Genomic DNA, 22,434 nt, shown 5'->3' on the forward strand with positions numbered 1-22,434 from the left:
TTGTTGTTTAATCAGAGTGCGCAACAGATCGTGGAGACGCATCTGCAAATGTGTGTAGAGTTTTCCCTTACTGCATTTGTAGTTATTCATGTTGTAATTCTCTGTATGGATTGCATAACCGTTTATTTTGAAGTCGATTATAAATGCATTGTTCATTCATGATTGTAATTTTGAATAATCTTATTCTGCTGCTCATGGAAATCTCATTTCCGATTTCTTTCAATTGAAACACTCTACACTGTTGGATGTCATGTTATCATATCTTCGTTCTATTTGGTAAACCCATGCCCACTTTTGAAGACCGAAGTTTTCCAAATATTTCGTGACAGTACCGTCTCTAAAACTGCGAAGTTCGTCCCATTTTGTCTGGAATTTTGTCATGCGAAATGCCCTTGCTGCATCTCTAAATATCTCAACAACCGTGCTATCCTTAAAGTTTGTAACCAGATTTTGTTCTATATGCCATATGCACAATCTATGAAATGTTGTGAAAAAAAATGTACGAATAGCATTGCCGATAGATACCATCCAATCAGACACAAACACCAAATTATCGGGTTCTCCGATACTATATTTCGAGTTTTACATAAACCATTTCCATGATCGATCGGTTTCATTGTCCACTATTGTATATGCTAGTGGGTATAAATGATTGTTCCTGTCCATAGAAACCGCAACCAACATGATGCCTTTTTATTTTCCTTTCAAGTGCGACCCATCAACAATAATACAAAGCCGACAGCTTGCGAAACCTCTAATACAAGGCCCTAATGCCATAAACATATACTTGAAATGCACCTCATCTTCAAGTTCGATCTCAAAGACTGTACCCGGATTCTCTATTTTTAGCGCTTCTCCATAAGTATGTAGTATGGAGTATGAGATTCTAGAGTACCTCTAGTGATATCATACGTGGCTTCCTTTGCACGCCACGCTTTATCATAACTTATGTTCATTCCATAATCTCTTCTCATATCCTCAACAATATGACAAGGTTTATAAATACGTCCTATTCCCTGAACTTAACTTTAATGAGCTGATCAACAACCATGGCAATTGCTTGTCTTTGGTCGTGATTTAAAATTCTAATGGAACATGTATGCAAACTGCAGTACTTTGTGATCTTGAATATATCAGACCCTTCCATTTTGACTGCATGAAGACTTCACTTACATGTCTCCCCAATGCATTTGACAATGAATAGAGATTTGGTTGATTTCCTGACCTTAAATTCAAATTTTTTATTGATGGATAGAATAGATAATCTCAGTTTCAAGTCCTTTTTGCTAAAAAATAGTTAACCAACTTCAACATCCTCTGTCCCAAATGAAGAGGTGCCAGACATGATCAACTTTGTCCTATGAATTGAAGACACAAATGGTAGAACCACTGAAACTGTTGTAGAACGACGCACATCTCCATGATTACGATCCATTTCATTCAATTTTTTTGGTTGCTCATTCACATCCACTGAAGGACCACAATCCATATAATCGAATGTTGATAGTACAGTGTTGGTAGACAATGGAATATCATCCTCTTCCCGTTGAAACTGATATGATTCCTCGTATCGTCTGTCCATAGCCGTATCATCATAACTCACATTTCCAAACCCCATTCCAATATTTTCGTCCTGATTAGACTTCAACGTTACAGCTATTTGAAGTCTACTAAGCTCTTCTCGCAAAAGAAGGAAGCGAACATCATCATCATTCATTATACATTGTGAAGGGGCTTCAAATTCAAGCTTATATTTAAGCTTTCAGGATAAGATCAAACTCTGAAGAACTGACATTTGTAACCCTGTAAATGCGAGATTTAAGTTCTTCATAATTCAATGTATGAGGCACAATAATTCCTTTCAACTGTCCCTCAATATACGAACTTTCATTCTCATCCCAATCACCTTCAAATCGAATAAATAGACACTTTTCTGTCATCCTACAAAGCAAGAGAACATTTATCATTGAGCTGTACAAACAATTGAAGTGTACTCACACTCTCAATCTCGCTTTCTCTCTTACTCTCCCTCTCTCCCAATACAAAATTTCGTAATGCTACATTTCCAGAAATAACACAACAAAAATAATTAAACAAACTCAAAACAATTCACCTTTCTGAAAAAGTCGTTCCGTTCTGAGAAAGCCTCATCTTGAAAATCTCCGTTCGAAAAATCTTCGTTCAACAAAACACCGTCGAAAACCAGAGAAGTAATCACCTTTTGAAATGGAATTTAGAATTTAAAGAAATCACCATTGTATTGTGTTTAGGTATTATTGATTTGATTTGAGGCTTCCGTCGTGAAAATTGTCAAATCATTCGTACACTGACGAGCAATCACATCAAACCATGGAATTTCAAGCAAGAGCGAGAGCGTTTAATTAGATGAGAGCGAGATTTACCTCGTGAGGCTGGTGTAAGGGCAATTTACGTAATTTGGTATGAAAATGATGTCAGCAGAGGATCAATTGTTTTTTAAAAATGGGTTATTTGATATTTTGGACCCAAAATTTAGGTCATCCGTACAAATTTTCCATTAATTTACCCAATATTAGAACACCCACCAAATATGCCCAAAACCCACAAATTTGATGACTGCAAAGGCGAAATCTGAAGAATGCACGACTGAGAGAGGAAGAACGGCGACAGACAAAGGCGGACGAATCGGCTGCAGCGCGTGTCCAGATATGGAGCCGAAGGTGCCTTCACGAACCAGACGGCAGTGACCCACAAACGAAGCGGGCGGATGAACTGGTGGCGGCTCGAGTGGACGCGTGCAACTGGTCGGCTAGAGAAGCAAGACGATTGAGGTCATGGTTGGACAACGACAGATCGAGGCGACCGACAGCGGAGTGCGAATGACTAAAGTGGCGGTAATTCGACAAAGACGACTTCAGATATGGGCGAATGAGTGGCTGAGTTAGGCGGCACGGCTGGTAAAGGGGCGGCAGCTAGAGCTTAAACAGAGAAGATGAAAGAAAATTTCCGGGGTCGCACGCGAAAGAGAGAGGGAGAGGGAGATTGTAATTCCAAATCTTTTTTGAATTAAAAACCCAAATCTTTTTGGGAAAGTAATTTAAATCAATTATATCAATTAATCGATTCAATCTGATTCCAAATATCTTCCTCAAATTTTAATTCAATTTCTCCGAACTAGACTAAAATTGAGATAATGTGACATAAATTCCAAATTTTCCTTTAATCAACTCTAAATTTTAAAATTTTCTTCTGAACAAATAATAAAATTGAATTATCCTTTTACAGTAATTTAACTTCCAAAATTCAAAATATTGAATTTAAAATTATCCACAAACTTGGGACATTACAATTGGTCACTGAAAGCGATCATCGAAGTTGGCTGCCATAGGTGGTAGTCGCATGGAGTTGGACTTGTGGTCATAGAAAATGATCACCAAAGGTTGTTGATGGAGGTTTTCGTTGTGGGTGGTTGTCATAGTTTGGTCATCGGAGGTGATCATCAAAGTGAGTCAACAGTAGCACCGATGGCGGTTTGTTGCCAAGTTGCGTGTCGGAGGAGGTCGTCGCTTGCGGCCAACCGGCAGAGTCATTGGAAGCACTTGACAGAGAGGTAGAAGGGGAAAATGAAGTTCCTCGATATATGTGCAAACTTCAACAATGTTGGTATAGTGAAGTTATTTAATACTGATTTGTGAAGTTTGTGTACCAAACACTAAGTTGGGTTTAACCTAACTCAATGTCATGACGGTGTTTGATCTATCGACTTTATAAATTGATGTTAAGGGGTTGTTTGGGGCGCATAGTTGAGATATGACGTCTGGAGTTCATATATCTATGAAGTTTATATGTTTGTGTTTGGGGTGCAGAGGTCATATCACTGGGTATCTTATGCAGTTTTTGGAAACTATTTTATTCGATAATATGCTTTTATGATTATTATTTTTGTCTTGAAACTTTTTATTCAATAATTCTACCCAGTTTTGTTTGAATAAAATATAGATTGCAATTTTTTCTTTTAATTTTTAAAAATTCTTTTTTTTTCTTTATTTCTTTTTTGGGCAATGAACAACAATTAACCATTACATTTCTTGTAGAAATATGTTTAAATAAAACGAGAAACCAAAGCGAAATCAAAACGATTGATTCTAGCTAATTTTTCTCAATGATTTTTATTATTATCTTCTTCTTTTTCTTATTCTTCCCATTGTTGCTATATATTTTTACTATATCATGGATTTTTTTAATTAAAACTCCCCCATCATCGTAATAGCCAATGGAATGTCACCATATTTCTTCAACAATTTCACTTTCATTTCCTCTAAATTTGGAGTATTTCATTTCATTGTAATAGCCAATGGAATGTCACCACATTTCTTCAACGATTTCAATAATTCTACCCAGCTTTGTTTGAATAAAATATAGATTGTAATTTTTTCTTTTAATTTTTTAATTTTTTTTCTTTTTCTTTTTTTTTTTCTTTTTTGGACAATGAACAACAATTAACCCATTACATTTCTTGTATAAATATGTTTAAATAAAATGAGAAACCAAAGCGAAATCAAAACTTTTGATTCTAGCTCATTTTTCTCCATGAACTTTATAAATCTTTTTCTTTTTCTTCTTCTTCCCATTGTTGCTATATATTTTTACTATATCATGGATTTTTTTAATTAAATTTCCCCCATCATCGTAATAGCCAATGGAATGTCACCACATTTCTTCAACGATTTCACTTTCATTTCCTCTAAATTTGGAGTATTATCAGCTAACAAATCTCTATTTTTCACTAATTTTTGCTAGAAAATGTTTCGGGAAAAAAAATTCATTTTATGGGGTTTTTTTGTTATATGTTACATACTTTTCGTATAAATATTCTTAACACTCATTTGATATGTGAATTCAATTAAATAAAAATACAAATTTTTACGTATAAATATTGCATTTGATGTAGACAAAATAATATTTTTTATATAATCAACAACACTACAACATACTTTAACAGTCATCGATTTTGTAGTAGTTGATAGCTGTTGTCGAAGTTGATTATCGAATATGATTTTTGTTAGAGTTTTGTAGTCGGATGTGGTTGTCGGAGCCTGAAGTTAGTTGCATGAAGGTGTATTGGAGTTGGTTGTTGAAGTTTGTCATCGGAAGTGGTTTTCGAATCTCGGAGTTGGTCGGGCGAAAGTGGTCGTCAAAGTTGATCATCAAAGATGATTTTCGTTGGAGATTGTAGTCGGAGATGACTATCGAAGCCTGAAGTTAGTCGCATGAAGGTGGTATTAGAGTTGATTATTGGAGTTTGTCGTCGAAGGTGGTTGTCAAAGCTCCGAGTTAGTCGTTGGAGTTGCTCACTCAAAGATGATCGTCGAAGGTGGTTTTCATTAGAGTTTGTAGTCGGAGTTGTTCATCGAAGTTTGTTGTTGGAGCCAATTGGTCGTCAAAGTTGGTAGCACGAAGGTGGTCATCAGAGTTGGGTCAGAATTGGTTGTCGGAGTTGGTCACGCGAAGGTTGTCGGAGCTCGGAGTTGGTCGTTGAAGTTGTCATCGAAAATGGTTGTCAGAGTTTAGATTTCATTGCTGAAATTTTCATTGGAGGTGGTTGTGAAGCCCGAAGTTATCATCGGAAGTGGTCGTTTAAGTCCGGAGTTAGTTCTCGGTGTGTGATCGTGGCCGATGAGTAGAACCATTGAAAACATGGGAAGAATGGAGAGTTGGGGTGAGTTAGTAAAATATACCAACTCAACTCTACCAACATTTAAAGTTGGTGGGTCAAACGATAAGTTGGTATATTACAACAACTCGACTCAACTCATGTTGGTGAGTCAAACACCCATAAATAACTAACTATATCAACTTCAATAGTGTTACATATTTATCAATGAACTTCATTTTCTTCTATTTCTTTTATATATTTATCGAGAAACTTTAACCATGTATTCCAAATTTCAAAACTTAACTTAGCACCAAACTTATAATTTAATACTATTTTTTTAATAAACAACAGGAGAATAAGAGATTAAACATCTACTAATACCACTAAACGAAACTCAACTTGGCTCCTAGTTTAATAGCAATACATAAAACATAAATGTTACATTTTTGTTGCACCTCTCCAAGTGCAAAGCCGAACGAAGACTTCTTGTGGGGAGACTATCAGGCCCGCGGTGGCGGACGGAGACGACGGCAGCAATCCAGAGAGAGCAGGGGACAGTGTCGAGCGCCGAGCACCGAGCGTGACCGGAAGGAGTGGGCTCTGGTCACCTACGATCAAACGAGATAGCGGAGCTCGAGGAGGCGGAGCCTATGGCGACGGAGTCGTCAGAGGGAGAAGACGATATGAAGCTCACAGGAGGAAATCAAGTCCTCGCGGTTGAAGAGGACCTCAGAGAAATGGGAAAAAAGGCCGCCTGGAGCGTCAGCTCGTGCAAACCCGGGAACGGCGTCTCCGCTCTACGCGACGATAACCTGGAAACTTATTGGCAGTTAACATTACAATCTATATCTGTGGTTCTCCATCTGTTTTGCGTAGTGTTAATGCTTGTGTAATATTGCTAACATTGTTGGTTGCAGATCTGATGGCGTTCAACCTCATTTGGTGAACATTCAATTTCAGAAGAAAGTGAAATTACAGGTATGTGTGCAGCTCATTTTAGGTCGGAAGTGTTGGAATTCTCCTCAAGTTGAAATGTCAAGGAATAATTGGGAATGTTTGCAGCTGGTTGTTCTCTACGTAGATTTCAAGCTTGACGAGAGCTACACGCCGAGTAAGATATCTATACGCGCAGGGGACGGCTTCCATAATTTGAAGGTAATTCGCAATCTTCAGTACCTCGATCCAAACAGAATCGCTGGTGTTCTATGTTCTACAGATTTCAACCATTTTGAATGTATTACTTTGGTTGCATTTAGGAAATTAAAACCGTGGAGCTTGTAAAGCCAACTGGTTGGGTTTATCTATCATTGTCCGGAAATGATCCGAAGTAAGTGCTGAACATCAACACCGCTACTATATCTGTCTTTTCTTTGCCCGTTTTCTTCAAATACAATATCTTCATTTGAACTGCAGTTATTTGGCTCAATCTTGAGTTAAGAGCTAATAAAAGATGCACGTTGTTAGGATTAGATAGGGTTTATCTTGGGTTTAAACTCAATATGACACATCATTGTTATTTTCCTAGAGTTCTGTTTGACAAGAATAGTATTTCCCTCGAGCTAATGGAGTATATATTTTGATGAAAATTCTTATCAAAAGAATTTAAGCATCGCTTTGTTCTTGGTTCATCAGCCAATGACACTTCTGCAGCATTTCTACACTAAGAAACATTTATTGAGTTTGATAGCTCGTGCTAGAAATATTGAAACATAGGCAAGAAAATTAAAAGTCATATCACTCAACCACACTTAACCATTCACTACCTGCCTACCTCTTATACAATTCTCTTTTTATCCTGTACTACAAAAGAGAGTGGCCCACACTCTAACAAAATAATCGTCACTTCCATCTAACACTTAACCCTTACATTTAGGTTTGTGCACCTTCTCCTTGCACAGGTAATGCAAATTGGAGCTTTCTCATCCTTATTGAGATTGTTCTTTTGAACTCACCGAATACTTCTTCTTCTTCTTTTTGGTGACATTTCCTTATAGGTACTCAAAAAATGAAAAGAGAGAAAAAAATAGACTATGTGACTACAATCAAAACTAGACTAGAAAAATTAATCGTGCTGTAAATTTGGATATACTTATAAGCTCATTCTTTGGTTAAAATATGTTTGTGTTATCGTTAGACGCTAGTATCTCGTGGGAAAGCACACTTTATAGTGAGTAGACAAAACTAGCTAGAACTTCTTTTATATGCACTCTGGAGGTGCAAAAGTGGTGATTGATGGATATACCCCATTTCCAAAGTCGAAATCTAACCAATTTTACCGGTATGATAATCAAGAGAAAGGATTCAATTCTCTATATCATGCCATTGATATGAATTGACAAAATCAACTATTCCATTAGCTCAACTTCATGAATCTGGATGGGAATCATCCGTCTAACTAGGTGTCAGACTAATCAGGTAAGAGGAATAAACTATCATAGCTCTACATAAAGCAATTAGATGAAACGTAACTCCTATTTACTGACAGGCACACATTAGAAAGTATGGCATTGATGGTATGAAACTACAAAAAGGGGAAACAATCCCACATCAAGAGAGTTACATAAAACTTCTCCAATTGAACAAAAGAGATGAAAGGGAAGGGACAATTTTAATAGGTATCCTTTATTACTTATGCTTTCTCTGGTGACAAGATACAGTCTATCAACTATGACCAATTCAAGGATGTCGTAAATCTCTTTACACTTTCCTGACTAAAAACAGAAAAACACTAGAAAGTCCAACTGTTTACAAGATAGTTACATATAAGAAAAGAAACATAACTAATAATGAAGGTTAAAACTCCCTATCAAACATATTCAAATATAATAACTACTGACATTTCACTTTTCAGAAAACTACTGTTTATCCTTGTTGCTTGTGACCAAATTGCCCCTGGTTGGCCCATGCGTAAACATTCACAATTGGATGGTTTAACAAATGAACATCAAGTTTTGACCAGGAAAACAATAGAGTAATTATGTGGAAAAGGGGACGATTTATTTTATTCTGCCTAGTCCAGAAAAAAGGCCCAGTGAAATGCATCCTGAAAAGCTTTTTTCCCTTTTTAAAAGGGTGGCCCATGAGTAAGATGGAGAAGACTCAGTGGTAACGTGGTAAACGGCTAGCTATGAGAAGCTTGACAAGATATCCTCTCAAAAGGTTTTAGTGGAACTTCATGTGAGAATATGGGTTTATGATTCTGAGCTGTTTCTGTTCAGGGAGCACCAATGAGGACATAATGCCACATAAGGCATTCTATGCTAGAATTTGTCTTGTGTGTTTGTGGCCGTGTGGCTGAGTTTCAACAGAAAGAATTTACTTTTCTTTAGGTAAAAGTTTCGACATATGGATTCATAAAGATGAGGACGGGGGTTCCTTCATCAAAAGAGATTTTTTGTTGAAAGTACCTTTGGTTTCAAGCTTCCACAGCCAAGCATCTGGAGATGGAAAAAGGTGAATGGAAGATAATCTGTGAACAAGCTCATCTCATTCCTCAATTTTCTCTTCTTTCACAATGAATCTCAGCCTCAAGTCGAATCGAATTCTGCCTTCCCTGGATCCTATATCGAAGCTTGGTTGTGAAGAAAAATGGTGAAAATATGGGGAAAGTGAGCTTGAGCGGCCGGGAAAGCATTAAGCAGTCATTTATCAAACCAAAAGGAAGTGGATGCACCATTGCAAATGAACCATAAATCAAGTTCTGTAGCTTTATGTTGGACTTCCAAGGTCCATGAGCAGATGCTAAAGAAGATGTTCTAGGCTCGATATTGTGAGGAGTAGTGCGATATTTAGCATCAATAATCTTCCACCATATTGCTTCTCTGTCCAAGACAGCGCCAAATCCATTTGCCAAGGATGGTCCTATTCTTGTTCAAGACCCCCATTCTTTTTTTTTTATGGGAAGGAGCTTGTTCCATCTGATAAGATGAAAGCCTGCATTCTCATTCTTGCCTAGAAATTCCTACAATTTCTTTCAATACTTTTGGCCACCTTTATATATATATATATAACACTTTGGGCCACTTTTAGTGGCATTGTGGATAGAGATAAGTATTATAATCGGATGGTTAATGTGGCTTGTATAAAAATGGAGCTTTTCCTTTCATCCTTCTTTTATTTGTTTTAATAAAACGTTTGTTTCTCATTAAAAAGGGATTAAAAAGGGGTAAAAAAGTTACTCAAATCCTGAACTCATTTAGAACAATTACACTTTGCAGGGATACTTTCGTGAACACTTTTATGTTGCAAATTGCCGTTCTATCAAATCACCTGAATGGCAGGGATACTCACGTCCGCCAGATCAAAATTTATGGACCTCGACCGTGAGTCTCCATATGCTTTTATTCTTGCCAATTGGAGATAACTTGAACCATTCATGTCATGAATTTTAACTACTTCTTACATCCTACAGGAACCCAGTTCCGCATCAACCATTTCAATTTACTTCAAGGGAGTTCATCACTTATTCTATTATAAGATGACAGGAGAAAAAAACTCGTGATGAATGATTGGGAATCAGCAAGTGAGCAATGCATGTTCCAACCGTGGAAAATCGTACGTATATTTTGTTTAAAGTTAAATAGAATCCTTTTGACCATATCAACCTGGATCTCTTTGGAAAACTTGGATAGTTTTATATTCAGGCATCAGTATCGTGTTTAAATAATTGCAATTAGGACCGTGCTTTTAAAATTTTAGGAGATTCAATCTTTTTTTCCCCTTATCTGTAATGTAATGTGTAATTGTTTGTAAATAAAACAAACCGTAGCTTCTTTAATTCTAGGCTTATATCAGAAAGTACTATGGAGAACAAAGAGACTTCACTGCAGTGGAAATTGCATTAAAAAATTTCAGGGTTCCTCCTGAAAATTAAATTCAAGTCATTTTTCCTATGGATTTAACCAGGAGAGAATAGTTGGTGTTATTTATGTGCGTGAGAGAGGGATATGGGTTACAAGTTTCACCCTATATTGAGGGGGGTTTTTCCTTCTCTCCGAGTTCAAAATGGAGTGAGAAATCGAACCATCAACCTTCGAGATGGTAATTTGTATTTGTATTTGCTGAGCTTGCTTGGACTGACGGGTGCTTCCGTTGTACTTGGAAATGCTAAAAAAAAATTGTTATGACAATTATTTTTTTTGGCCCCAAGAAAAAGACGGGGTTTGTCCGTTATATATATATATATATATATATTTGCTATTTTGTACTCTATATATCTCTTGGGATACTTTTGAGCGTGGATAATTTTCTTTTGGACTGATCAGACTATAAAAATTTGCGTTAGGACGTGGATTTTAGAACTTGATTGTCATCATGTGCAAATAGGTATTTCATTTTGAAAATAAGCTTCATAGATCATAATAACTTCGTGTTTTTTATTTGAATAAGAGTGAAAGCATATAGGACCTTATTTGAACCGGGTCTCTTCTATAGAAGAGTGGAGACATAGCTGAAACCAAAATCCCACAAATGATTCATTGGTTCTTTTTTGTTTGGAGGGGGTGTGGTGGTGATTTTAAAAGCAGTTAGGACCACCTTTCTAATGTTCAAAAGCAATTCAAAACATGCTATTTAACCCTTCAAAATAAATTTTAATTTCTGAAAATCACCATTAGAAGTCTAAATTCAAATGCTCCACTAATTTTGAATGATTAAATATTTGTTTTAGATTATTATAAAATGTAGCAAAATGTTAGATATTATAATTCAATTTACATTTGTCTACTAGTTTAAGTTTTTGGGTCAATTGATGATTTAAGATAGTATCAGAACAGGTTGATTCAGGAGGTCTTGTGTTCAAGTCTTTGCATGCAACGTTCTTTTTCTCCCAATTGATATTAATTTTCACTTATTGGGTCTTATTCATATTTCAAACTCACAAGTGAGAGAGAGTGTTAGATGATATATAATTAAATCTACCTTTACCTCTTAAGCTTTTGGGTTAATCAATGATTTAGGGCAAAAATGATTTTAATAATTTTAAAATCACTTTCAAACATACATTGATAGGTTGGAATAATTACGATAACTTTGTTTTTCTAAGACAAAATCACAAGTACTTAGAGTAGTAGTCAAGGTTATTTTACCTTACACGTATTGTTGTCGCTGTTCGTTCGAGTGGATCGGGTAATCGTGCTTGAGCGGGAAAAGAAAAGACAAATCATAAACAATATTGGAATCGATTTCTATAAATACATGGATGAATCCTAAGTCCAAAGGCATTTGAATACCATTCCTCAAAGTCATGGCTCTGGAAAATTTCACTAGTGCATTGAGATTGTGAAACTCATCCATTGAAGCAGTAATCAAATTTATGGCATTTGATGTTTTGGTAATTTACAGGCAAAAAGTAATTTCACTCTTCAGAAATTGGAAAGAAAAAAAAAACTATTATTTTTTCTTTGGGAAATAATATAATTTTTTTATAAAGTTGTTCTATTTAGTTTCTGGTTTAATTTTAGCAATTTTGATTGTTTTTCAGGTTTATTATATTTTTTATATGAACTACCAAAATGTTTATCTTTAAAGACACTAACACTTTGGTCCTTGTTGTTTTATTTTCCCACCTAATGTCTACCTGTCAAATGTTTGTCTCTAATCAATATTGCTTTGAATCATGCTAACATTAAACATGCAAGTACAAATTCTCAGAACTATATCATTGAATTCTCAAAAATAAAATAAATGTAAGGATCAAAATAATTCATTTTCTAAAATTCAGGATCAAAATAGACATTTTAAAAGTTTAAGGATAAGAACCACAATAAAACTAGATTGAAAGTCCAATGACTGATATAGAAACTTGAATTTATTAAGATGGGAAACAAAGGCACATTGCAAAATCATATAAGTCTATTACTAAACCACGAGGAAAACTATCACAACCTCCGAGGATTTATAGCACCATTACAAATAAATATTGTAAATTATCTTCATACCTTTAAAAGGAAGGTCGACTTAAGCTATAGACGAGTGAGGTGATCGCCTAAGGTCCCCATTTTAGAAAGGTCCCCACAAGATGGCTAGTTTACTCAAAGGATTTCAATAAAGTTTATTGTTTTTGTTGTAAATTATTTGATACTAAATCTACAGTTCAATTAGCTGATGAAGGAGTTAATGATTGAAAAATCTTAGTTATCGGCTTAAAAATCATTAAATTAGTAATGAACAGATACCTAATATGAATGCTTAGGTTGATTTACAAATTAGATTGTTAAAAAATAGAACAATTGACAAATATGTTTAAGAATTAATTAATTAATTAAAAAAAACATTGGAATAAAGTATCAACACAAATTATTGTTGTTAAAAGTCTTGGTACAAATAATTTAACATTTCAAGGAAGTTTTAAAAAAAAACACTAAGTTTAACTGTAATGATTGTCGAATGTGATCCAATAATACAAGAACATGTTCGTTATATCCAAAATAAAGAAATTCATCATTATTATCTTAGACGTGATATACAAAATGAACTGATACAACTATTAGGACTTGAAATAAAAAAATATAATTATTGAACAAAATTAAAGAAGCAAGATATTTTTCAGCTATATTAGATCGTACACTTGATGTAAGTCATCAATAATAAAAGTCTCTTATATCAAGGTGTGTTGATATCTCAAGTCCAATAAAACTAGAAGAATATTTTTTAGAATATTTACAAGTTGAAGATATCACTGGAAAATATTTTTTTGATGTGCTTATAAATACAATTAAGGATCTTAAACTTTATACATCGAATATAAGAGGACAAGGACATGACTGACAAAGACATGATAATGGATCTAATATGAAATGAAAACAATAACATGTACAAAAAAAGATCACTATAAATAAATCATAGAGGATTTTATACATTGTCATAATCTTGATCTAATGCTTTTTGTCATGGTTAGCTTATGTCATAAAGCCATGATAGTTTTTGGAGTTGTCCAACATATTTATTCTTTATTTTATTCGTATACAAAACGGTGGAATCGTTTGCTATATTACATAACCAGCTTGATTATCAAACCATTATCACAAACATGATGGGAAGAAAGTCGAATTGAAAGTGTTAAAGCAGTAAGATTTCAAGTGCCTCAAATAAGGGACACTTTATTAAAATTAGAGGAAAGTAGTAAATATCCTAAAGTGAAAAATGAAGCTAATTGAGCTACTTATGAATTTGAAAATTTTGAATTATTGTTAGGCATGACTGTTTGGTATGATATCTTATTTGTTGTAATTTATGTAAGTAAAGTCTTGAAACATAGAGATATGCATATTAATGTTGATTTAGATCGAGTGAAATGTTTGGTTTTATTTTAAGAAAAATATAGAGAAAATGAATTTACAGATGCTATGATTTTAACTAAAGAGATTGCAAATGATACGAAAAATACAACCAATATTTTCGTGAAAAAACGATGATTCAGAGAAAAAATAATTTGGCAAGAATGTTGACATTGAAAAAACATGATCATCTGAATGTTCTTTTATAATTGATTACTTTTACTATATTATAGATCAAGTAATTTTTTCATTTAAAAAAAAAAACCGAACAATTTAAATTATACAAAAATATCTTTAACTTCTTATTTGATATGAAAATTGTAAAGTCATTAGATGATGATCATTTGAAAAGATGTATTAATTTTGAAAATATATTAAAACATGATACATTTCATGACATTAACGTTTTAGATTTTTTTTAATTAAAAACATGAAGAGAAGTATTGCAAATTGAAATTGATTGTTATATTAAAGTATTAAATTATATAAAAAAGGCAAATGCTTTTCCAAATGCATATATTGTTTATAGAATATTATTACCAATACCTTTAACGGTTGCTTTTGTTGAAATAAGCTTTTCAAAATTAAAATTAATTAAATATTATTCAAGGTTAATTACGTCGCAATAAATATTAAATGGGTTGACAATATTATCCATTGAAAAATATATATTAATGAACTTAGATTATCAAAATTTAATACATAATTTTGCATCTCAAAAAATAAGAAAACAAAAAAAGATAATATTTTCTATATGAAGGCCTCTCGAAATTTTACCCTAGGCCTCATATGATTACGGGATGGCAACAATGAGGTTGTGGCTGGATATACTCTCTCCCATCTCTGTTTCTCGTGGAGGTTTTTCACCCCATCTCTTGCGTTATCCTTTTGGAGAATCTAATTGGAAATTTATTGTTCATATGGTGGGTTCTCGTAGAGAAAATTCAATGTTCTTTTTTTCCAATTAAAACAAGTAATTGATAAATATATTAAAATTTTATGAGGCTGTTTGGGGCGCTGAGTTGAGATAGGATGTATGGAGTTCATATGTCCGAAGTTCATATGTGTATGAAGTTCATATGTCTGTGTCTGGGGTGCAAAGTTATTTGGTATGAGTTTATATGTCTGTATTTGCGGTGTAGAGTTATTTGGTTTGAATTTATATGTCTGGGTATCTATGCAGTTTTTTTAACTCTAAATAATATGTTTTTATAGTTATTATTTTAGTTTTAAAACTTTTTTATTCAATAATTCTATCAATATTTGTTTGAATATAATATGGATGGCAATTTTTTCTTTTAATTTTTAAAGTTTTTTTTTTCCCTTCTTTCTTTATTTGTTGGGCAATAAACAACAATTATCTAATTACATTTATTGTAGAAATATGATTAAATAAAGTGAGAAACTAAAGCAAAATAAAAACTTTTGATTATAGCTATTTTTTTTCGATGAATTTCATTATCATCATCTTCTTTTTTTTTTTTTTTTTTTTTACTATGTCATGATTTTTTTAATTAAAATCTCCCCCGTCATCGGAACAGTCAATTGAATGTTATCACATTTCTTCTAATAATTTTCAGCATTCATTTCCTCTAAATTCGGAGAATCATCGGAGGACAAATCTCTAATTTTCACCAATTATAGCTGAAAAATATTCCAGTTTTTTTCCTTTCCATTTTATGTTTTTTTGTTGTTATATGTTACATACTTTTCAACTACGTATATATTTTCCGTCTAAATATTCTTAACACTCATTTGATATGTGAATTTATTACGTATAAATATTACACTTAACGTAGACAAAATAATATATTTTTATATATAATCAACAACCCCCAAACATACTTTAACCGTTATTAGTTTTATAGCAGTTGGAAGTGGTTGTCGAAATTGATTATCGAATATGGCTTTTGCTGAAGTTTGTAGTCGGAGGTGGTTGTCGAAACATGAAGTTGGTCACATGAAGGTGTACTGGAGTTGATTGTTGAAGTTTGTCATTGGAGGTGGTTTTCGAATCCTATAGTTGGTCAGACGAAAGTGGTTGTCAAAATTGATCATCGAATATGATTTTTACTAGAGATTGTAGTTGGAGGTGACTGTTGCCCCGAAGTTAGTCGTATGAAGGTGGTATTAGAGTTGTTATTGGAGTTTTTCGTCGAAGGTGGTTGTTGAAGCCTCGAGTTGGTCGTCAAAGTTGCTTACTCAAAGGTGATCATCGAAAGTGATTTTGATTGGAGTTGTAGTCAGAGCCTACGAAGGTGGTTGTCGAAGTTGGTCATCGGAGTTTGTTGTCGGAGCCAATTGGTCGTCGGATTTGGTAGCGTGAAGATGGTCGTCAGAGTTGGGTCACCGGAGGTGCTTGTCAGAGTTTGGATTTTGTCGCTAAAATTGTCATCAGAGGTGGTTTTCGGAGCCTAGAGTTGGTCGACAAAGTTGTCATCGAAAGTGGTTATCGGAGCCCGGAGTTGGTCACTGGAGTTGTCATTTGAGGTGGTTGTCGGAGCTCGAAGTTAGTTTTCGGAGTATAATGAAGCCAGTGAAAACATGGGGAAGGGTAAGTCAGTAAAATATACAAACTCAACTCTACCAATGTTTAAAGTTGGTGGGCCAAACAATAAATTGGTATGTAAACTCAACTCATGTTAGTGAGCCAAACACCCCCTATATATTTTTGTGTTCAACTCAATACTATTTTCGTTCTATTTATTTAAGTAACTAATTAAAAAGAATATCCAACATTTTTTTCAAAGAATTTTTTTTTTTTTTTTATAGATAGAAAAAAATATCAAATTATTTTCTTTTTTAAAAATACTGCACTAATAGATTTCTATCAACGTTCATCAGTGATAGACTTCTATCAATCTCTATCAAAGGATATTAAAATTATGCTATTTTGTGTAAATAATTTTCCTTATTCTTTTAGTTTTGAAAGTTCATTTTTTTTAAAACTTAAATTTGAGGGCAAAAATTAAACTTCATTTGGAATTTAGTCATATGCTTTTAGACTCTTTATAAATAAGATTGAAATTCCAACTTCTGAAACCAAAATAATTAAATTCAAACCATTTTTAAAACTATATGAGGACAAATTTGTAATTATACCCTAATATTTTCCCAAAGAAAAGGAAAAAAAAAAACCCAAATTAATCATTATTGGGTTGGAAGAAAATAAAAATGGCGCCTCCGCCAAGAACGAGCAAAGGTTAAATTCAAGTTCCCGCCATTAGAAGCACACCCACTGGCGCCAAGTAGTGTCTCAAATCCCTCTTCACATTCAACCGAAAATTCCATCTTCAACATTTTTCATCCTCGTTTCCCCTCTCTAGAGACTGATTCAAGCCACTCTAATGGAGATCTCAAGATCGCCATCGTTTTTCCAAGATCTCAGTTCCAGAGAGCTCAATGGATTCAGAGGTTTCCATCTTTCTTTTCTTTTGGTCTGTTCCGATCTATGTTTTCTAACACTCCACAATCTCATTCTCAGTTCGAAAGCGGCCGAGATTTTCCGCTGATGTTGCTCTTAGCTTCAAGGAAGTCGGAGCTATGTCTGTTGAACACGACGGCGACCAGACGCCTCCATTGGCCGTTTCGTTCTGCAAGGTTTTGATTCGATGAGCTTCTTTACATTGTTTCATTATTTTCTTTTTCTCTCCTTTTTGGATTTGGTAATGACTGGAGGATGTTGTGAACTTGTGTTTTTTTCTAGACGTTGAATAATTCCCACGTTTTTGCACTTTCTGATGAGGATGGGTACGTAAGCCTGTTCAATACCCGTACCAGATTTTCATTGTTTTCATCTCACGAGGAAAATACAGGTTTTGATCTCCTTTTCCTCACATCAATCATGTAGAAAACTTCGATTGATTTTAGTTTCTATGTTACTGACTGGTATTTCTTTTACAGAGAAATCTAGGGTTAGTGAATGGGAAGCACATCGCAATGCTGTGTTTGATGTTTGTTGGATTAAGGTAGTTTACAAGTTAATCCTCACTCTGTAGTTACTACTTCAGACTCTTTTTCCCTTCATTTTTATCAATATAATAAAAAGTCAATACTTAGCTAGGCAGAATACTTGAAAGATTGGCCTCTTACTTACACCACTGATTTATATAGTTCTTATGTAATGGTAACTGCATCCTAAATCGTGAATTTGAACATAACTTAGTAGAAAAATGCACCAATTACCATCCTAAGATTTCACACCACTTTAGTGGTTAAACTCGGTAAAAGAAAGGGCATCCTAAATCATGATATGCTAATATTTTTCAGGACGATACCCAAATGATTACAGCCTCCGGGGATCAATCTGTAAGTATCACCATTTTGCTCTTAAACCAGTTTATTCATTTATTGAACATCCTATTCTATATTTTAAACTATGTCATACTTTTTTCATCTGGGAGTAAGTTATACCTTCCAATTCGACTTCTCTGCAGATGAAGTTATGGGATGTTCAGGAAATGGAATGCATAGGAATATTGAGAGGGCACAAAGGAAGTGTGAAATCTATATCTTCTCACCCAACTAATCATGGTACACATTTCATATCCTTCAACACGAGAATGTTTTGTCTAAACATTCAAATAACTATGATTGAGGGAGCGTGAAAAGGTGCTACTGTCCCCAAATGATTGATGTTCAATTTCATTGACTCATACAGATCTCATTCTATCTGGGTCAAGAGATGGCTCATTTGCTCTCTGGGACTTGAGAACCACTTCTTGTTCCAAAGTTGGCAGGGAGGAGATGTGCCTAAGGTAAGTAGATGGTGTATGACGTTTTAAGTGAACTTCAATATCAAGTAACTCGGTCTGACTGAAATCCCTCGTAGCTTACGCACTTTTTCCAACAAATATTTTTATTAAAAATGTTTGTACATCTTACATTTTTGTACAAGTATTCTAAATAACAATTTTTTGGTTGCACTATATTGAAGATCGTGGAGTAATCAAGTTATCTTTAAAGACATCATTAATTGTTTCTTCAAAAATGGATTTTAAATTAATTCAATTTTCTATAAAAGAATGTTTTCCATTATCTAGAATCAATAAGTATCACTAAGTACACTTTAAATTAATTTTTTTTTCAAAGTTGTATATAGAAAAATTGATTTTGTTTAAAAACAAAATTTTCCCCCAAGAAGTTATTCCAAAACACTAAGAATATATATATATATATATATTTTGCATAGTGTTCTTAAAAATTCCCTAATTACCTTTGAACAGGGCAACTGCAGTAGTTAAAGGAGCCCATCTTCCCTCTCATGCAAAGCGTATCAGGCGTCAAAAGGTTCGCTATTGGCATTTTCTCTTTATCATTTGATTGGTATACAACCAACCTTAGTCTTTCAATTTTTCCAGTCTGCTTCGAAGAGCATAACTTCTGTTCTTTATCTAAAAGACGAACTCTCCATAGCCACAGCTGGTGCAGTGGATAGGTGCGTACAGGATTTACATTCCACTGTTTTTATATAGAGCTAGGGGTAGATTTCTGTGTCAGAAGCTATACATGTTACCGATGTTAGTTTTTTCTGTCTTTAGCACAGTGAAGTTCTGGGATACAAGAAATTTGAAAACTGCAATCACTCTGTGCCAACCCAAATCCAGTGACAAGGTAATGTTCAAATCAAAGATACAATGGCATCTTATTTAGATTTCTGGAGTACCATTGGTGTCTCGAGTCTAATTATAATCTACCATGTCCATTTATAGGACACGAGATTACATGGTATATCTAGCTTATCCCAAGACGCGAATGGGGCATTTCTTTCAGCATCTTGCATGGATAATAGGTAATTAACTCATATAATAGCGAGCCATATGTTCCACTTTCATGGTTCCTATTTACCTAGGTTTAGATTTCGTTTGGCTGGTGGTTTTAAAAGAAAGCAAAGATAATGATAGTGGAATTCTTCCTTGCCAAATTTGGAGAGAAGAATACCACGTTATTCTCAGATAAGCTTACTTCTTTTAATTTGTTTTGTAATTGAAGAGGTACAATTTAGCGTCTCATCTTGGAGTGCCTTGCACAATTCTTTGTGTAATACACAGTTTTCCTCATCAATTTAGATTGGAAGTCTTTCCTTGTTAGTCCTCCAAATTAGGCGTTGGGACCTCTTGTCCGGCCTCCACATCGTGTTTTCCTCTTTTGTTGAGTATATTATTTTCATCGTTTCTCATGAAAAAAACACCTAGCTTTAGCTTCTCTTGGGAGTTCGTGCCTGCAAATTGCTTATTTTGTGCAAACTTGCCTGATATCATTTGTGTACTTTTTATAGAGCAAGCAGCAGTGCAAAAGAAAATGACGTAAATTTTCTGTGTCTGCAACAGAATATATTTATACAATGTACTTCAGCTGGAGAAGGGTCCTGTAAAATCATTTTCTGGATGCCAAATAGATTCTTTCTTTGTAAAGGTGAGTGTTGTTTCAGCAAGCCTTGAAATCACTAGTTCTTCGCCAAAATTTCATTGGAATGCATTTTCATTTTTAATGTTTAATTCTTGCCTTTTCAGTCTGCAATCAGTCCCGATGCTTCTTACCTTCTTAGTGGTTCTACTGATGGAAATGCCCATGTTTGGCAGGTCCGATTCTTTTTAATAACAAGCTTTATTTTTAATATTGTTAAATTATAGAACGAATTCAAAAGCTGTGTCCAAATCAGGTGGACAAGCCTCATGAAGATCCCATCACGTTGACAAAACATAATGGGGAAGTTTCGGCAGTGGATTGGTATTTTCTTTTAATCTTTTGCCACTTGTTCTCAGCCCAACACTATCATTAAAATCTTTACTGAAGATTTTAGCCTCTTCCAGGTCGCCGTTTGAAGTTGGGAAGTTTGTGACATCTTCAGATGATTTCACGGTATGCAAGTGAATTACAAACCGGATGTCTATTCAGTTTTATTATTCCCTGAATACAATTCATTGGATTGCTAAGATGACAATAGGTTAATCTAATGACACTATCCCATCTCTAAATTTCATACTCCTTTAGTCCTTTTTAACCCTCAAATTTATATTTTAATCCAACTCTAAAAGTTCTGTAGTTCTTACCGTGATCATTCACTAGTCAGTTTGCAAATATCCAAATCTGTTTTGAAACTCAACATAGGTCTTCCAACAAGTGAGTCCAAAGATGAGGGTTTCAAACACTTATCATGACCTAACTTGAATATGATCTATTCTATAGACTATAAGTTGTACAATTGTGTCTTTCGAGTTCTATAAATATTAGATTTCAAATGCTTATCTTTGCAAATATTTACTCATAGTTTTTGCCATGATCTTTCTTTAGTCATTTTGAAAATATCTAAACCTGTTTTGAAACTCAATATTGGTCTTCCTACCCGTGACTTTGAAGATAAGATTTCAAATACTTCTCATGACCTTGAACATGATCTGTTCTATAGGTTATATAATTGTGTTTCAAGTTCTAAAAAGATAAGATTTCAAACACTCATCTTCGTAAATATTTACTCAAGTAGATCAAACATGTGTCAAATTTCTGCTATAGATTGTCTTTTTGATGGTCACATGAGATTCTTACTTTTTGCAAATTATCTAATAGGTTCGGGTATGGAATTCTCAAAACAATAGTTGCAGCTCAAGCAAAAGGCCAACTTCATGCAACCGAAAGAGAATTATGGCAATGCCGACTATAGAACAGGCAAAAGACTCTGATAATTCAGATTCTCCATACTTCGAGAGAGCTTGTACTTCTCCATCTAACTCAAAGGCTATGGACATGGAGCATAAACTAGGCACTCCTGAATCCAAGGTAAAAAGATTTTTATCAGATGCTGCTGCTGATTTGATTGACAACTTTGAGAAAACTCCTGAAGCCAATTCTAAAAGCCCGTCTTCTGTTCTCAATCCTCCTTCCTCCATGAAAAGAAAAACAATCAGAGATTACTTTCTAGTTGCTCCATAAAGCAATCCTCACTGAGAGTATATATTTTTCCATTTCATTTTTAGAGTTCACTTCATTATATAGCCTTCAATTTTTGTGGTGGGTCCAAATAGAAGCCTTCAGAACAAGAAACCTCCCCCAGTTTGCACTTGGAAGCTGATCATTTTCTTGTTAAATTTATACCTTGGTTTTGGATGTTATGGGATGATGTGCTTGGCTTGTATTTGAAATGTACAGTGAGGGGATGCAGTTTTGTATAGAGATTTATTTTAGGTTAAAAGTCTTAAATTTAACCTCCCCACCCTCCTTTTTCCCTTGTCTTATAAATTACCATGAGGCATGCTGGTTACATTGTGGAAGAATTTTGGATAGGTTCAAGTATTGAGTGGAATTTTAAATACATGCCCTTTGATTTCAAAGATTAATCAGGATTATAATTCTTCATTAATTATTAAGACCATTGAAATTTTGTAATTACATTTTTTTTAGTAAAACAAGCAGAATATAGGAATTAGAAACTCTTTTGAGTGTACGTCAAATTGACCACTCATGTGCTCAAGTGCCAAGAATGTTGCATGTATTTGAAATTAAAATAGTTAAAATTACTCCACTAAT

At 34.3% G+C, this 22,434-nt stretch overlaps 2 protein-coding genes across 2 annotated transcripts; both read left to right on the forward strand.

Annotated features, from left to right (window-relative positions):
- The first annotated feature begins 6,056 nt into the window (after positions 1–6,056).
- On the forward strand, positions 6,057–10,527 carry LOC120089698 (anaphase-promoting complex subunit 10). Its single transcript, XM_039047063.1, has 6 exons — positions 6,057–6,464; positions 6,553–6,613; positions 6,698–6,790; positions 6,892–6,962; positions 9,853–9,957; positions 10,047–10,527. Exons 1-6 carry the CDS (start codon positions 6,286–6,288, stop codon positions 10,114–10,116), a joined length of 579 nt encoding a protein of 192 aa, XP_038902991.1. The 5' UTR covers positions 6,057–6,285; the 3' UTR covers positions 10,117–10,527.
- A 6,558-nt stretch (positions 10,528–17,085) lies between these two features.
- LOC120091458 (denticleless protein homolog) lies at positions 17,086–22,185 on the forward strand. The gene is made up of 16 exons (XM_039049491.1): positions 17,086–17,325; positions 17,396–17,511; positions 17,618–17,726; positions 17,815–17,879; positions 18,181–18,219; positions 18,348–18,444; positions 18,572–18,668; positions 19,137–19,200; positions 19,272–19,348; positions 19,452–19,524; positions 19,623–19,702; positions 20,241–20,325; positions 20,424–20,492; positions 20,573–20,640; positions 20,724–20,772; positions 21,478–22,185. Exons 1-16 carry the CDS (start codon positions 17,259–17,261, stop codon positions 21,838–21,840), a joined length of 1,518 nt encoding a protein of 505 aa, XP_038905419.1. The 5' UTR covers positions 17,086–17,258; the 3' UTR covers positions 21,841–22,185.
- Positions 22,186–22,434: the final 249 nt, after the last annotated feature.

The sequence above is a fragment of the Benincasa hispida genome, chromosome 11, assembly GCF_009727055.1.
Source record: "Benincasa hispida cultivar B227 chromosome 11, ASM972705v1, whole genome shotgun sequence".
Lineage (NCBI taxonomy): Eukaryota > Viridiplantae > Streptophyta > Magnoliopsida > Cucurbitales > Cucurbitaceae > Benincasa > Benincasa hispida.

What these genes read in the sequence shown, in the direction of transcription:
- LOC120089698 (XM_039047063.1), top strand. Translation starts at nt 6,286, where the DNA reads ATGGCGACGGAGTCGTCAGAGGGAGAAGACGATATGAAGCTCACAGGA. An exon ending in AACCTGGAAACTTATTGGCA is followed by an intron (nt 6,465 to 6,552) that starts GTTAACATTACA and finishes TGTTGGTTGCAG; the next exon opens with ATCTGATGGCGTTCAACCTC. An exon ending in AAAATTTATGGACCTCGACC is followed by an intron (nt 9,958 to 10,046) that starts GTGAGTCTCCAT and finishes TACATCCTACAG; the next exon opens with GAACCCAGTTCCGCATCAAC.
- LOC120091458 (XM_039049491.1), top strand. Translation starts at nt 17,259, where the DNA reads ATGGAGATCTCAAGATCGCCATCGTTTTTCCAAGATCTCAGTTCCAGA. An exon ending in TTGATGTTTGTTGGATTAAG is followed by an intron (nt 17,880 to 18,180) that starts GTAGTTTACAAG and finishes AATATTTTTCAG; the next exon opens with GACGATACCCAAATGATTAC. An exon ending in TAGATTCTTTCTTTGTAAAG is followed by an intron (nt 20,326 to 20,423) that starts GTGAGTGTTGTT and finishes TTGCCTTTTCAG; the next exon opens with TCTGCAATCAGTCCCGATGC.